Below are 12,765 nucleotides of genomic sequence, written 5' to 3'. Positions count from 1 at the left end.
GGCCTAACCACTAATGTGTTCTTAGAAATATAATCTGATCCAGCCAAGGATGGTGCTCATAATCAAATGTAAATCTCTTTCTTGCCTTAACAGTAAAGTGATCAGGGGCGTGGCCGCCACTCCCAAATGAAAAAAATATGAATCAGTAATTGTGATCCATAAATATGCCAACAGTGTCTGAAACGGCATTCTACAAATGCTCCCTTAAGGTATGTGTATGTGTTTAAATGCTTAAGATCAATCAGCTTATGGGACTCTTTCACACTGGAAGCTCCTAAATTTCCCTTTTTCCATGCTTCATATCTGACTTTTATGGAAGATCTATGTTACTTTGTTTGTATGCAATGGTCAAGGGTGGAGCAAAAGGATGGCCAAGCTCACCGCAAACTAACATTTACCCGTGCCTCTGGCCTACCTCTTCCAACCAAAGGTAATCCGATGATTATGCACACAGTCAGAGCTGGAGCTTTATCCACTCTCTGCTGCTTTTTTATGCTTCCCATGCATTCACATTATAACAGCAAAACCACCCATTTATATGCAATAATCTTACAATTATTATAAGCAATCAAAAGAGAATACACTTTGGTGCCTGCATATGCAAATACGTTTTTAAAAGTAAAAAAAACAAACGGGTGTCGGCGTGAAGGACGATGAGGAGATGACTCAAGGTCAGCCTAATATATGAAATCATTTATTTCTTACATTGTTTAATAAAACAGCAATAATTCTTCTTTCTTTTTTTTTTCTTTTTTTTGCAAACTGGATATAAACTTTGAACATGCCAGTTAAGTTGACACTGTGGATAGTAGCAGTTCTACAATAGATATAATATGAAAATGCATTTGTGGACAGAGCAGATTTTTACACTGTTGAGTCAGTATGGTGAATTGTAGCAGATTTTTTTAACTATTCATTCATTTGCAAGAGAAAAAAAAAAAAAGGAAAACGAAAGAAAAAGCACTGCTTCAACACCAGAGAAGAATGTGAAACAAACCGGGAATGACACAGAGTGGAGATACGACAGATCCGCGCTGCAATTCTGACACCAAAATGGCAGTTATAGAAGATTCAGTCTGTCAGTAATGACATGTTAACTCATGCCAGCTAGATGCATCTCAGTGCACATATGAGGACATGCATGAGCACATAACATTCATGGAGAAAAGAAGAAAAAAAACCTTGTTCCTCTCAAATACACATTAGCTTCAACATGAAGATTACAGCAAACATGATCGGGCATTTTATTTTTGCTCCTGTCTTTGTAATGAATGTATCATAAATCATTAGAAAAAGGCCAAAGATTTCTTGCAAGAAACTCAGTTTTTGGTGACAGCGATGCGATTGACGGTTGGTCATCAGTGCCGGTACATGTGGGTGAGAGGGAAGGATGTCTTTTGTCACTTGGCAAGCAGAGAATTTCACTTGTTTTTGCTCTGTAAACACCTCTCGGCGCTCCCTGTAGGCCGGGTCTCGACTAAAAAGTGCCGTGCTTTGTTCTCTCTCACTCTGCCTTCAAACTCAAAGGGAACTCACCGCAGTGGCTTTCATTTCACTTCAGTCTCTGGGTCCCTTCAGTGATGGCGAACTGAGCTGGAATCAGCTTCTCTGATCCCCTCCTCCTCTTCCTCCTGTAGAGTGTCTTTCAGGAAGTTTAGCTGGGCAGCAGCCACAGCTCCACAAAGTCCCACTGCTTCCACAGCACGAACAGCAGCAATGTCAGCAGGACGGTGGCGGCTACGCGGGCCCGGGTCTTCATCAGAGGGGTGATGAAGTTGGCCAGAGTGGAGACGAAGACCAGCAGCACGGCCATGAGCGCCAGGATGACGTTGATGAGCTTCCCCAGCAGAGCTCGAGCGTTGGCATTCTCCACTCCTTCTAACTGGACAACCTGCTGCTGCTGCTGCTGCAGCTCCAGCTTGGTGATGCGGGTCAGGCATGACTCGACTGCCTCCTGTGTGTGCAGATCCCAAAGAAATGAACCCACTTAGTGCGATTTTGTTTTTCAAAACCTCATTAAAAGGCCTGAAAATCTAAGACACCTTTTACAGGGAACGATAATGTCTTAATTCAACTGCTTTAGTCAGAGTTGAAACTACCTCTGAAAATCACAGTCAGTAAACACAGTTTGTACGTTCACGTCTTTGAAGCATATACAGGTTTTGGAGAAACATATTGCCCACACACAGCTCTGATCCCAACTTCTAGCAAACTCCAAAGTCTCCAACGATCTATCGGAGTCTTTGTTTTTACCTGAATGTCTCTCGCCCTCTCATACGACTGGTAGGCGACTTTCTCCTCCATGCTGGCGAGCTCCTGTTTCAGGTTGGTCATCTCATTCTGGTGCAGCTCCGTCAGGTCATTCAGCTGCTCTTCAAGTCGCTCGTACCTGAACACACAGCGCAGCACACACTGTACTCCAAAGCATGCATGTCAAACTTGTTTTACATGGTTTATCTACATATTTAATCCCTGTGATGTCATTTATTTGTCTTTTTTTTTTTTATTGTGGACTCATTGTACAAAACGTACATTTAGTAGAGGGCAAAAAAATAGAAGTTTCCTTGTATTTAATTCATCCTCTGGTTGTTTGTTGCTTTCTACCATCTACCACTCTACCATCTTGAAATTTTGTGTGATGGTAGAGATCAATAAGAGCTCTGCTGATTTCATTTGGGAGGAAATCTGGTCATGGTCACACCAAATGTAAAAATCAGTATAAACTTTATATTACCCACAGTGTTTTATGGATCTTCAATCTTCACAACAGTATAACAGGCTTGAATGACATGATCACCTAGGTTGGCTAAGCATTTGACCTTGACCTTCGTTTTCTAGCGCCCAAGGTTAAAAAAAAAACATTTGAAAGGGCATGGAGAGAACACGCTTTTAATTCTTTTCAATATGATGCCCTAATTGATCACGATGACAAAATCACACACTGCATGAAGAAATGTCAAAATCTGAAGTTATTGCAGCTTATTGAAGCCAAAGATTTTGGCCGATTCTGCACCAATCGTCTGGGTAAAGATAATAAAATACACTAGCATTTAAGGCTTTAAGGTCATAGGTCAAAGGTCAGACAGCATGTTGCAAAACAAAAGCTTTAGTATACTCCTTGACCTTCAGGGGGAGTTGTGCTCTCTGAGTGCTATTGTTGTTTATCTATTACTTAATTAATAATGAATTATTAAGTGAATAATTAATTTGTGTTGCATGCACTGTTAGAGGGGAGGTGTTTATCAGAAGGAAAAGCTGTAAAGCTCTGAAAATGTAGTCAGAAATTTCAAACCCGATGCCCTCCTTCACATTTTCCAATAACGTCTAGTGGACGGCACTTTTCCGGCCACTTTTGGCGACTGGGCCTTAATTTTGACAGCCCTGCTCTAAAGTACATATTTAATGATGATTTTAAAAGGAGCAGTGGGGACTGAGTTGTTTTTTCCTTGTGTGAATTGCATCTTGATGTTCAGTGTAGCACGTTAGTGATTGCTTTTCTTTGCAGGGACATCTACCTGTATCTCTCTTCCTGCAGGCACTGAGTCATGTAAGAGTAGTCGCTCTGCAGCTGGCCCTTCATGTCCTCGATGGCGTCCTCCATGTGCGTCTGGCTGGCCTTGATCTCCTGCAGACCCTCAAGTAAAGAGTCCCATGAACTATGCATGTGATGGTGGTGGTGGTGGTGCCCGTCCAATCTGGGGCTCCCCATCGTTGGGCCTAACATACCACCCCCTCCTCCTCCACCAGCCCCACCAGAATTACTGCCCGCTCCGGATCCGGACGTGGCGCTGGAACACTCGTCGTCGCTGCCGTACTTTGGGCTGGAGACCAGGGTGGCGCTTCCACTCAGGGCGCGGGGCGTGGGGGTGTCTTCAGCGTGGCCCCCAACTCCGTCCTCTAGCGTGTCTTTTAGGTGAGCAATGTTATCAGCACTGCCAAACTTGTTTCTTATAAGACTGGCAAACTCTCGTGGCTTGGAGACAACGGCCGTGTGCGTGAGAGCAGAAACTCCTCCTTTAACCCCTTCAACTACTCCACCTCCGAATCCACTTATCCCAGCACGAACGTTGGCTCCCACGTCCTTCAGTCCCTGCTGCATGTCCCTCAGGACATCCTTCGGCTGCCGGGCTGGCCCATTCTGTGAAGAGGGGAAAAGGAATGAGGAAGCAGAGAAGTGGAGGATCCTAAAGGAGAGAGCTGATCATGTTCTGAGGGTAAGTTTTAACCCTCAGAACACAGATGAGGAAAGCAGTCCCTGTGAAGAATCAGGTGAGCCACAGGGGGGATGCACTGGTTTAAATAAGTGTTTGGGAAATCATCAGTCTATTTCTGGACTGCACTGCGCTCCCAAAGATAGACTGAACACTTGTTCAAGTCACTCATAAGATAAATGTTCCAATAGACCACGAAGAAAGACACGTGCATACACACACACACACACACACACGCACACACTTACCTGCTCTATCTCCTTCAGCTTCTTGTGGTAGTGCTCTAGTTTTTTGTGTAAGTGCGCAATAGTCTGTGCCGATTTCTGGTTCTTCTTCTCGAACACTTGCTTGATTCTGGACGCCTGCTGTTTGTCCGCGTTGTGAGCCAACTTCAGGTACTCCGCCACGTTGTCGTCACGCGCCTCCTGCTCCACGCGAATCTGCTCGGTGACCTTTAGGATCTTCTGCTGCAGATGCTCCAGAGCAGCACGTGTCCGCTGCGGCTCACCGGCCACAGCACCTTCCGCTCCCCCCGCCATGCCCCCAGACACCGACCCCACCGCCGCTGCTGCCCCCGCTCCGTCCATGCTGATGTTGGTGTCAGAGCCTCCATGGCTGGTAGTGGAGGGCAGGCCTAGAGTTGCCACCTCACTCTTGTCCAGCTGAGGGGACAAGAGGGCAGTGACTTGCTATTCAGGGGTGAAAAGAGAGCTACAACTGCTCCAGATACATTAGAGGTGTTAGTCAAACTAAGGAATCAGAGCCTCATCAGTATAAAAGTGTAAAAGTAGAGATAACAAAGGTTATTCAGATAAACGGCGCTGGAGAAACATCTTCACTGTAGCTGACTCTTCACAGACTGGGTTTTACAAGAAAAGAAGTTCATCTGCAGACATGTGGTGCCAACACAGGCTGTTATTATTGGTGTTATATTCACATAAACATTACTGTGCAAAAGTCTTGAGCCACTCCTTATATCTATGTGTTTTAATGGGAAATAGGTGCAGTGATTTACATGTGCAAACTTAACATAAATACAACACATTAAGGCAAACAGAGTTTGTACAACTCCAACGAGCTTGAAATTCAATATTTTGTTATGACCGCCTGAACTCTCTTCCTCAAGCTTTCTTGTAATTCTTGTAATTTCTTTAAGTAGCCTTCAGGGATATCCAGGATACTTGAAGGACATTCAAGGTCAGATGCATCTTTTAGGTCCTGTGTCAGGGCTTTCCTTTCCTTTCCTTTCCTTTCCTTTCCTTTCCTTTCCTTTCCTTTCCTTTCCTTTCCTTTCCTTTCCTTTCCTTTCCTTCCTTCCTTCCTTCCTTTAAACTTTATGTTAAGCATTATTCAAAGATTCAGCTAAAGAAATGGAAACAAGTTATATGCTGTTGTGACAGGCTGCTAGTAACAAAGTGCCTAGATTAGACTTATTAAAAAATCTATTATTAAATATTTATTAGATATGATGCAATTTAAAATCGGTTCTTTGCTAATGTTCTGTCACATAAAGAGACAACGCTGGTTCATCCCTTGAGTGAGATGTTGTTTTTGTTCTTGAATGACTCATAGGTACAAGGTACAAGGACTGGACTGAAAGTGAGAAAAAAAACTTTGAAAGACCTTTGGAAAGCCGAAGCAAAATATAAAGAGACAAGGGTTGGCTCAAGACTGGTGCTGTATGACAATAAAACAGTAATGCTTCGTTTATAATTAAAGTACATCATATAGGTCGCATACATAAAACACTCAGTTCATTTTTAGTTGTGTGTAATTCAAAAAATTATCTTCACAGAAACAGACAAAATGTAAAGTATTTGAATCTTTACTTTCCGCAGGAAACAAAATTTCTTCTGTTTTTCTAAACTGCAGATTATATTTTCCAGATCTCAACTGCCAGAAACAAAACACCTGAGTAACCTCAGTAAAATCACTCAACAAAATAAATAAACCTCCTTCGATGGGACTGTCAAAATGTGTCATTTTGCCCACTCGGGGCATATTAGCTTTAACCGATCTAGCGGAGAGATTAGAGACCACATAGAAAGGCCACCATGCATTAATTAGATGATGCTTCCTGCCCTGCTGAGCCTCAAAAAACGAAGAAGAAGAAGAAGAAGAAGACGATGACGATTAGTTAAGATCGAAGCAAACTACACATGTAAACCCACGAAGGTGTGCAGCACGTGGCGTGTACTTTAATGCTAAAGACACGCTGAGCGTGTATGTAAATCTATTTCTGCCTGAACGTTCGTCTGACTTTTCCTTCAGAAAAACAAAAAACATAACAGCCTGAGGATGTAATCCCTTTTACACGACGAGACCCCGCGTTGACAGATCCACGCGGGGATTCCCTGGTCAGTATTATATGTTTATGTGCGGCTTTGGCAGATGGCGCGTTTGATAATGACTCTCCGCCTGACGTCAAAACGCAGCAATCAGACCCTCAGACACGAGCTTGGGCTCACACATGACGAGAGCAGTGCTGTGAGATATTTCTCACAGCACTGCTCTCGTTTCTGTCTGCGGGATGGCGCGAGGATTTATTTTACATTATATCTGCGCGACTGCGTGAAATGAGCACGCGCTGTGATTGTAAAAGTAGGTTACAATCACGGTGTGATGGAGAGGAAAACGCATGACTGCAGCCCCGTGATGGAAAAACAACAAATCATTTTTTTTTTCTGATCTCTGAAAAAAATAGATGAATAAAAAGTGGGATGCTTTTTTGAGTGGCTATCACTCGCAGGATCAGAGGGGGTGAAGTGGGGTGAGTTGGGGTGCAATGTTACGTATGGGTGAAAACAGGCAACCAAAAAAAAAGCGCAAATCGGCATATAGCGACGGCTGCGGTGGTGCTCAAACCTGACGCGGTGTCTCGGTTTAAACGTGTAATAATAATAATAATAATAATAATAAAAGATCCACGGAGCGACGCCGTGGATGAAGCCGAGACTCCTGAAGGTCGGGAGAGAAGCGGTGAGGATGAGGATGGAGATGGCAGATGTCTATGGCGTGAAAACAAGAGGACAGGGTGATGCCTGTGCATTCTTCACTCAGCGGGAGACGCGCGGGGACGTGATGCCAGCGAGCACGCGAGGACGAGACACAAGCAGCGCAGGAAAATGAAAATGAAAAATTTTAAAAAGGAAAGAAAAAAAAAGGATATCAGAAAACGTTACCATACTGCTTTAATCCAATTTTTGCAGTGCCATTGCAAGTCTGTGTTCGAGGCCCATCCTCCTCCTCCTCCTCCTCCCTCCGCCTCCCCCTGAGCTCACCGAGGAGGAGTCCCCCCTCCTCAAATGTCTTTACCCCCAGCCGTGGGTCTGGCTAACTGTCACCTCCCTGGATCCTAACGCTCCATCGTTAACACCATCGATATCTGCAGCCTCCCTCTCCCTCTTCCTATCTCTAATGCTCCGATCTCTCTCTCCCTCTCCTTTGTGTCATATGCTCCCTCCGCCTCCCCCTGCTTCACTCTCCTACATCTCTCTCTCTCCCCCTCCCTCTCTTTCTGTCCCTCTTTCGGTCTACATGCAAATGCTATCAGTCCTGCCCTGTAATGGATGTGGGAGCTAAGGGACAGATGATGGAGGGGCTGGGAGAGCTTGGCGCAGGCGTGCAGGTGCCCCCGTGCTGATAAGGCCAGAGGAGGGAGGGAGGGGGTGGGGTGAGTGGAGGGAGGGAGGGAGCGCTCCACTCACCTAAACTAACTCCAGTACAAACACGCGCACTTCGCCTGTGCTGGTGTGGGACTGCAGTGATGTTGTGCCAAAGTACACAATGCCTCAGAGCGCCGACTCGCTCTCGTAATTTGCCTACTTCACAAAAGAGTGAAGAAAAAAAAGTGGTATCACAACAGCAGAAGCCAGTTTGCATGACTCGGCACTACTCGAGGATATATTCACCCAACTTCAGATCTCTCTGTGCCTGACGGTGCGTCAGGATGTGTCTCCGCGGAGGGACGCCCTCTAAAAAGCAAGCGTAAAACACGCTTTCATCGTCGTCTTCAAAAACAAACTTGGAATAGATTTCAAAGAGGAACTGAGAACAAAACAAGTAAAAGAACTGGAAGGTATAATAAATAAAATAGACTTCAACAACACTTGATTTTAGTGTGTTGTTATTTTTAAATTATTGTATTACTTATTGATCGTGGCCCAATAATAGCAAGAGGTAATACGTTAACACGCTTACTGGACACTTTATTAGGGTGTATTCAGCCTCTCCTTAACATAAATATTTAATTAGCCAATCACATGGCTTCAGGTCCATGTATTTATGCATGCAGACTAAGGAGCTGCTGAAATTCAAACTAAGCATCAGATTAGAGAAGAAAGACGATTTAAGTGACTTTGAATGTGGCATGGTCTGCTGTATTTCAGAAACTGCTGATCTGCTTGGATTTTGCTGCACAGCCACCTCTTTACGGGAATGGTCTGATGGTCGGAAAAAGAGAAAATATCAAATTAGTGAGCGGCAGTTCTCTTGGAGAAAATACCTCATTGGTGTCAGAGGTCAGAGGAGAATGGTTTGAACAGATAGACAACAGAAACTCAAATAACAGCCAACGTTACAACCAAACTATGCACACCATGTTGCCAGTCACGTCAGCAAAGAACAGGAAACTGAAGCCACAATTTGCACGGGCTCACCAAACTTGGACATTAGATGTTTGGATAAATGTTGCCTGGTTTCAGGAGTCTCGATTTCTGCAAGAAATCGATTTTCTGATTTCTTGCATACTTTGGGCCCCTCAGTGCCAACTGATTAACATAAAAAAAAAACACCACAGTGGCCTCCACAGTCACCAGATCCCAATCCTGTAGAGCACCTTTGGGATGTGATAGAGCATCATGGATATGCAGCTGACAAATCTCCACCAAATATGTGATGCTTTCATGTCAACATGGACCAAAATCTCTGAGGTTTGTTTCCAGCACCTTGTTGAATCTGTGCTACAAAGACTTAATGCACTTCTGAAGACAAAAAGAGATCCAACCCAGTGCTAGCGAGGTGTACCTAATAAAGCGGCCAGTGAGTGTATAATGGCCTTAATGGAGAAATGACAAGTTGTTGTACTGTTGCACAACACTGCAAGGGTTCAACCAAACTAAGGAACAGTTTTACCGCTGATACTAAAAAGTAAAGTGACGACACATTAAAGACACAAGGCGGTTCATTTGACCATTTTATTGGATTTCATAATAATTAAACAAAACCTAAATTAACACATGACATCGTATCTCACAATAAATAAGGACAGAGATTTTCACTTGTAGCCTTGAACAAAACACAATACAGAGGAAATGTGCGCAAGCATCTACAAACAGAAGTGCATTCGTTGTTTGGGGTCATTCGCTTATTTTCTCGGCTTCGGAGCATTTGTAAGCTTTCTGTTGGTGAGGGTTAGCGTCACAGTGACACCCATTCATATTACCCATAGCAGCAGGATTTGCTAATGTAGACATAAATAAGTGCCAAGAGGGAAAAAAAAGAACAAATTTAAGGCAAAAAAACCCAAAACAAAACATATCATTAGTTAGATTGCACAGTGAAAATAATAAATGTGACATTTTAGCTTAGTATACATTTACTTATGATGAAGGAACTTTAAATACCAAAAACAAATGCCAGTAAAGGCACTTGATACTGGGTGTTTATGTGCAACACTGCAGTTTAAATGATTATGCTACCTGACAATGCCATATTTAACTTTATAGATAAATCTCTTATACATATATAACTAAATAAAAGTGTTTAAGTGTTCCTAGTTTACATTATCAGTATCAGAGTCTGGGCAGCCGAAGGACATCAAAAATCAGCTGATGTAAAGTAGATGGAAAAGGATGGAAGAGGACATGATGGCACTTCTGTCTTTTACAATCTAAGCAAAGCAACTGCATGTTTGAGATGTCAGAACTCTTCAAGCATCTTCCTTTGATTAAAAGATGGTCGATAAAAGCACTGTGTACAGCTGGACATAAAAAGTATAACATACTTCGGAAAGTAAAAAAAAGAAGACGACTGGTAAACCCTTGTGATACACATGTAGAAAAAATGCTGTAGAAAAACAATAATGGATTTGAACTACGGAGCCAAAGAGCTTTGTCCTCTCAGCTTACAGACATGATGAGGCTGGATGATTTTAATCGACACATCTCCAGCGGATGTGAATGTGCTTTCAGTGCGGCTGAATGTGCAGTCGGGCAACAGTGTAAATCCACTGATTCCAGAGATTACTGTTAATCTTCTCTGCTCAAATGTCGCATTCTTGCCACTGAGGGAAAAAACACCAATCTCCTCAGAGTGACTACAGTACCCTAATTAAGTGTTTTGTATTGACGTGTGGTTGAGGTCCCTCCTGGGTGCACGGCCAGAGTCTGTGCGGGACGTGTGATTCCTGAGCGTGGCCCTGTCTGTGAGGTTCTCTTGGCATATTGGCGTTTCTCCACCGAACATCACTCGCCGGATTTGCGGGGCATCCACACTACTCTTCTTTTAGCCTGGTAGAAATCTGTTGGGATAAAGCGCAGGAATTTTAAGCTCATGCACTCTCACGTAAAATGACGAGACTTCTCGCTTTCAGCTACACGTACCTGTGATGTTCGTCTGCTTCCTCTTCAGCCCCGTGTTCTCGCCCTTCTCCGGTGTTTTCTCCAGCATCTCCTGGCTGTGCGTGCATTTCCCCGGCGTACAGGGGATGTTCTCCTTCTCGCTCTGTGCCGTCTCCACCCTCCCTCTCTTGGGAGTAACTGTCGCTGCTGACCTTTGGCCTTCAGCTTGTCCGAGATCCTGCAAACAGGACCTGTAGAGCAGAGGCACCCTAGTGCTCGGGACACCTTCCCATTGGAAATCACTGCTCTCCAGAGGCTTGTCCAAGCTAAAGTCAAAGCCCCACCGCTTTGAAGCCTCCTGAAGGTCGCTACGCATGGCAGCCTGGTACTCCACCTGTAGCTGCTCTCGGTCCACAGGCCCAAACAGGTTTCTCCGGGCTGGTCTTTTTCTCAGAACCCCCAAGATTCGCTTGTGAGAAGCCATCACTCTACACTGATGGAAACAGACAGAAGATCTCTGGTTAGAGTAACACTGATTGGCGTTTTGCTTTAAAAAAGTAGCAACAATAATAAACCAGGCATGGCATATTTGAAAGTTAATTTTGTCTCCATTAATTAAGCATCTCCAGCGATGAGACTAATCCTCCCAGACACTCGGTGCTGATGAAATGTTGCACAAGTAAAACATGCAGTGACTTCTCTGAGAGGAGAGGAACTTCTGCGCCAGTCTTATTCTAAACCAAGAAAAATGAGCTCTGTAATCCATTACAAGTGCATCCATCTCAGTTACTTGATACTGTCTCGAGTATGAAAGTAAAAAATCAGTCTCACCATCTTTCAAACCAGCGTAAAGCTCCTCAGTGAACTAACACACTGGTCTCACTGGGCAGCTTTTTATACTAAGGCAGTGACTCACTGAGCGCTCCTCCCTCTCTCTGAATCACTGGTACATGCCAGGGCATAATCTCAACCAGACATGTAAGGACAAGTCCTAAGCAGCGACCAACAGCGCAAACACCGAGAATCACCACCAGGTGGCAGTATCAGGCCCCATGCAGATTAAAAATCAGAGGCGGTGATTTGTGAATCCTATTTCCAGATCTGCAGATCTGGACGGGACTTACAAACAGCAAACACTTTACTGCGAAGGCTACAGGAAGGAATCAGGTGTGTCTCAGGTGGATGTCATTAAGGCCATCCGGGAAGTACTGGGCAGAATTCCCAGGATTTTCTTTTCAGGGAACAATCATGAGAAGCAGTTCCCATCATGATTATCCAGCTGAGAACAGCAGGAGGGGGAGAGAGTTTAATAAGTGATGAAAATAATGACGATGAAGAGAAGTGCAGATGAGGCAGAGAAGCAAATCCATCAACACAACCTGATAACTGTTCACTGGCACCTTAAGTCCATTGTTTTTTTCAACAAAGCTTTCAATAAACACGGGCTTTAAAATGACTCCTTATACTGGGAAAAACTGGGGAGCCAAAAATAAATCCAATTCACCTAGAATGAAGTAAAACATCAGAAACAAGGAAACAGTTTGGGAGAGGGTGGATACACAGCTTGTAGACACCATCCTCCTCACACCCTCCCATTTCCATCCACTCAGTCACGCGTATGACGCGGCGTGAGAGGAGGGGGCGGAGTGATTCAAGCGAGTGGCGGGAGAACGAGTCATGCCCGGGCGGCGCTGGAACCGGCTCGGACCCTGCCCAGTTTACTACACGGGTCCACGTGAGGCTGGAACTCGTGCTGGCCAAACTGCGCTGTCACTGTCTGGAGCCCTTACCACCCCTGCACACCAATGAATCATAACCACACACACACGTAAAAACAACCGTGCGGGAAGCTTTGGTAAAGTTTTGAGTTGATACACTGAAACCAGCTAAAAGACATACAAACCCAACAACAACACGGGGACGGCGGTAATCATGGAAAGGTGTAATTTATGGGATTAAACGAACAAATAAATAAATAAATTAGATTTAAAAAA

At 44.3% G+C, this 12,765-nt stretch overlaps 3 protein-coding genes across 5 annotated transcripts in view; all 3 read right to left on the bottom strand.

Annotated features, from left to right (window-relative positions):
* Positions 1-681: 681 nt before the first annotated feature.
* LOC102306050 (transmembrane and coiled-coil domains protein 2) lies at positions 682-7,796 on the bottom strand. 2 transcript variants are annotated; one of them, XM_005941453.3, is made up of 5 exons: positions 7,394-7,796; positions 4,460-4,873; positions 3,516-4,138; positions 2,254-2,389; positions 682-1,954 (listed from the first exon to the last, which is right to left on the bottom strand). In XM_005941453.3, exons 1-5 carry the CDS (start codon positions 7,394-7,396, stop codon positions 1,655-1,657), a joined length of 1,476 nt encoding a protein of 491 aa, XP_005941515.1. In that variant the 5' UTR covers positions 7,397-7,796; the 3' UTR covers positions 682-1,654. The 2 variants fall into 2 exon arrangements, with proteins under 2 accessions (XP_005941515.1, XP_014195272.1); XM_014339786.2 differs by having other exon boundaries at positions 7,399-7,795.
* A 1,596-nt stretch (positions 7,797-9,392) lies between these two features.
* Positions 9,393-11,772, bottom strand: cdkn1a (cyclin-dependent kinase inhibitor 1A). 2 transcript variants are annotated; one of them, XM_005941452.3, is made up of 3 exons: positions 11,603-11,772; positions 10,814-11,505; positions 9,393-10,731 (listed from the first exon to the last, which is right to left on the bottom strand). In XM_005941452.3, the coding sequence occupies exons 2-3, from the start codon at positions 11,253-11,255 to the stop codon at positions 10,676-10,678; spliced, it is 498 nt and encodes a 165-aa protein (XP_005941514.1). In that variant the 5' UTR covers positions 11,256-11,505; positions 11,603-11,772; the 3' UTR covers positions 9,393-10,675. The 2 variants fall into 2 exon arrangements, with proteins under 2 accessions (XP_005941514.1, XP_005941513.1); XM_005941451.2 differs by having other exon boundaries at positions 10,814-11,264; positions 11,603-11,763.
* Positions 11,773-12,446: 674 nt separating this feature from the next.
* LOC102305131 (transmembrane and coiled-coil domains protein 2-like) overlaps positions 12,447-12,765 on the bottom strand; it is a 4,006-nt gene continuing 3,687 nt past the window's right edge. The window contains exon 3 of the mRNA XM_005941450.3: positions 12,447-12,548. Within this exon, the coding sequence (XP_005941512.2) occupies positions 12,447-12,548 (102 nt within the window). The remainder of the gene's footprint in view (positions 12,549-12,765) is intronic.

The sequence above is a fragment of the Haplochromis burtoni genome, unplaced genomic scaffold (assembly GCF_018398535.1).
Source record: "Haplochromis burtoni strain Fernald_Lab_line unplaced genomic scaffold, NCSU_Asbu1 Contig_300, whole genome shotgun sequence".
In the NCBI taxonomy this organism is placed as follows: domain Eukaryota; kingdom Metazoa; phylum Chordata; class Actinopteri; order Cichliformes; family Cichlidae; genus Haplochromis; species Haplochromis burtoni.
This window is presented reverse-complemented; position numbering and strand designations above follow the sequence as displayed.

What these genes read in the sequence shown, in the direction of transcription:
- cdkn1a (XM_005941451.2), bottom strand. An exon ending in GAAGCAGACGAACATCACAG is followed by an intron (nt 10,732 to 10,813) that starts GTACGTGTAGCT and finishes TTATCCCAACAG; the next exon opens with ATTTCTACCAGGCTAAAAGA.
- LOC102306050 (XM_005941453.3), bottom strand. An exon ending in AGCTGAAGGAGATAGAGCAG is followed by an intron (nt 4,139 to 4,459) that starts GTAAGTGTGTGC and finishes CCCTCTTCACAG; the next exon opens with AATGGGCCAGCCCGGCAGCC. An exon ending in AGAGGGCGAGAGACATTCAG is followed by an intron (nt 1,955 to 2,253) that starts GTAAAAACAAAG and finishes CTGCACACACAG; the next exon opens with GAGGCAGTCGAGTCATGCCT.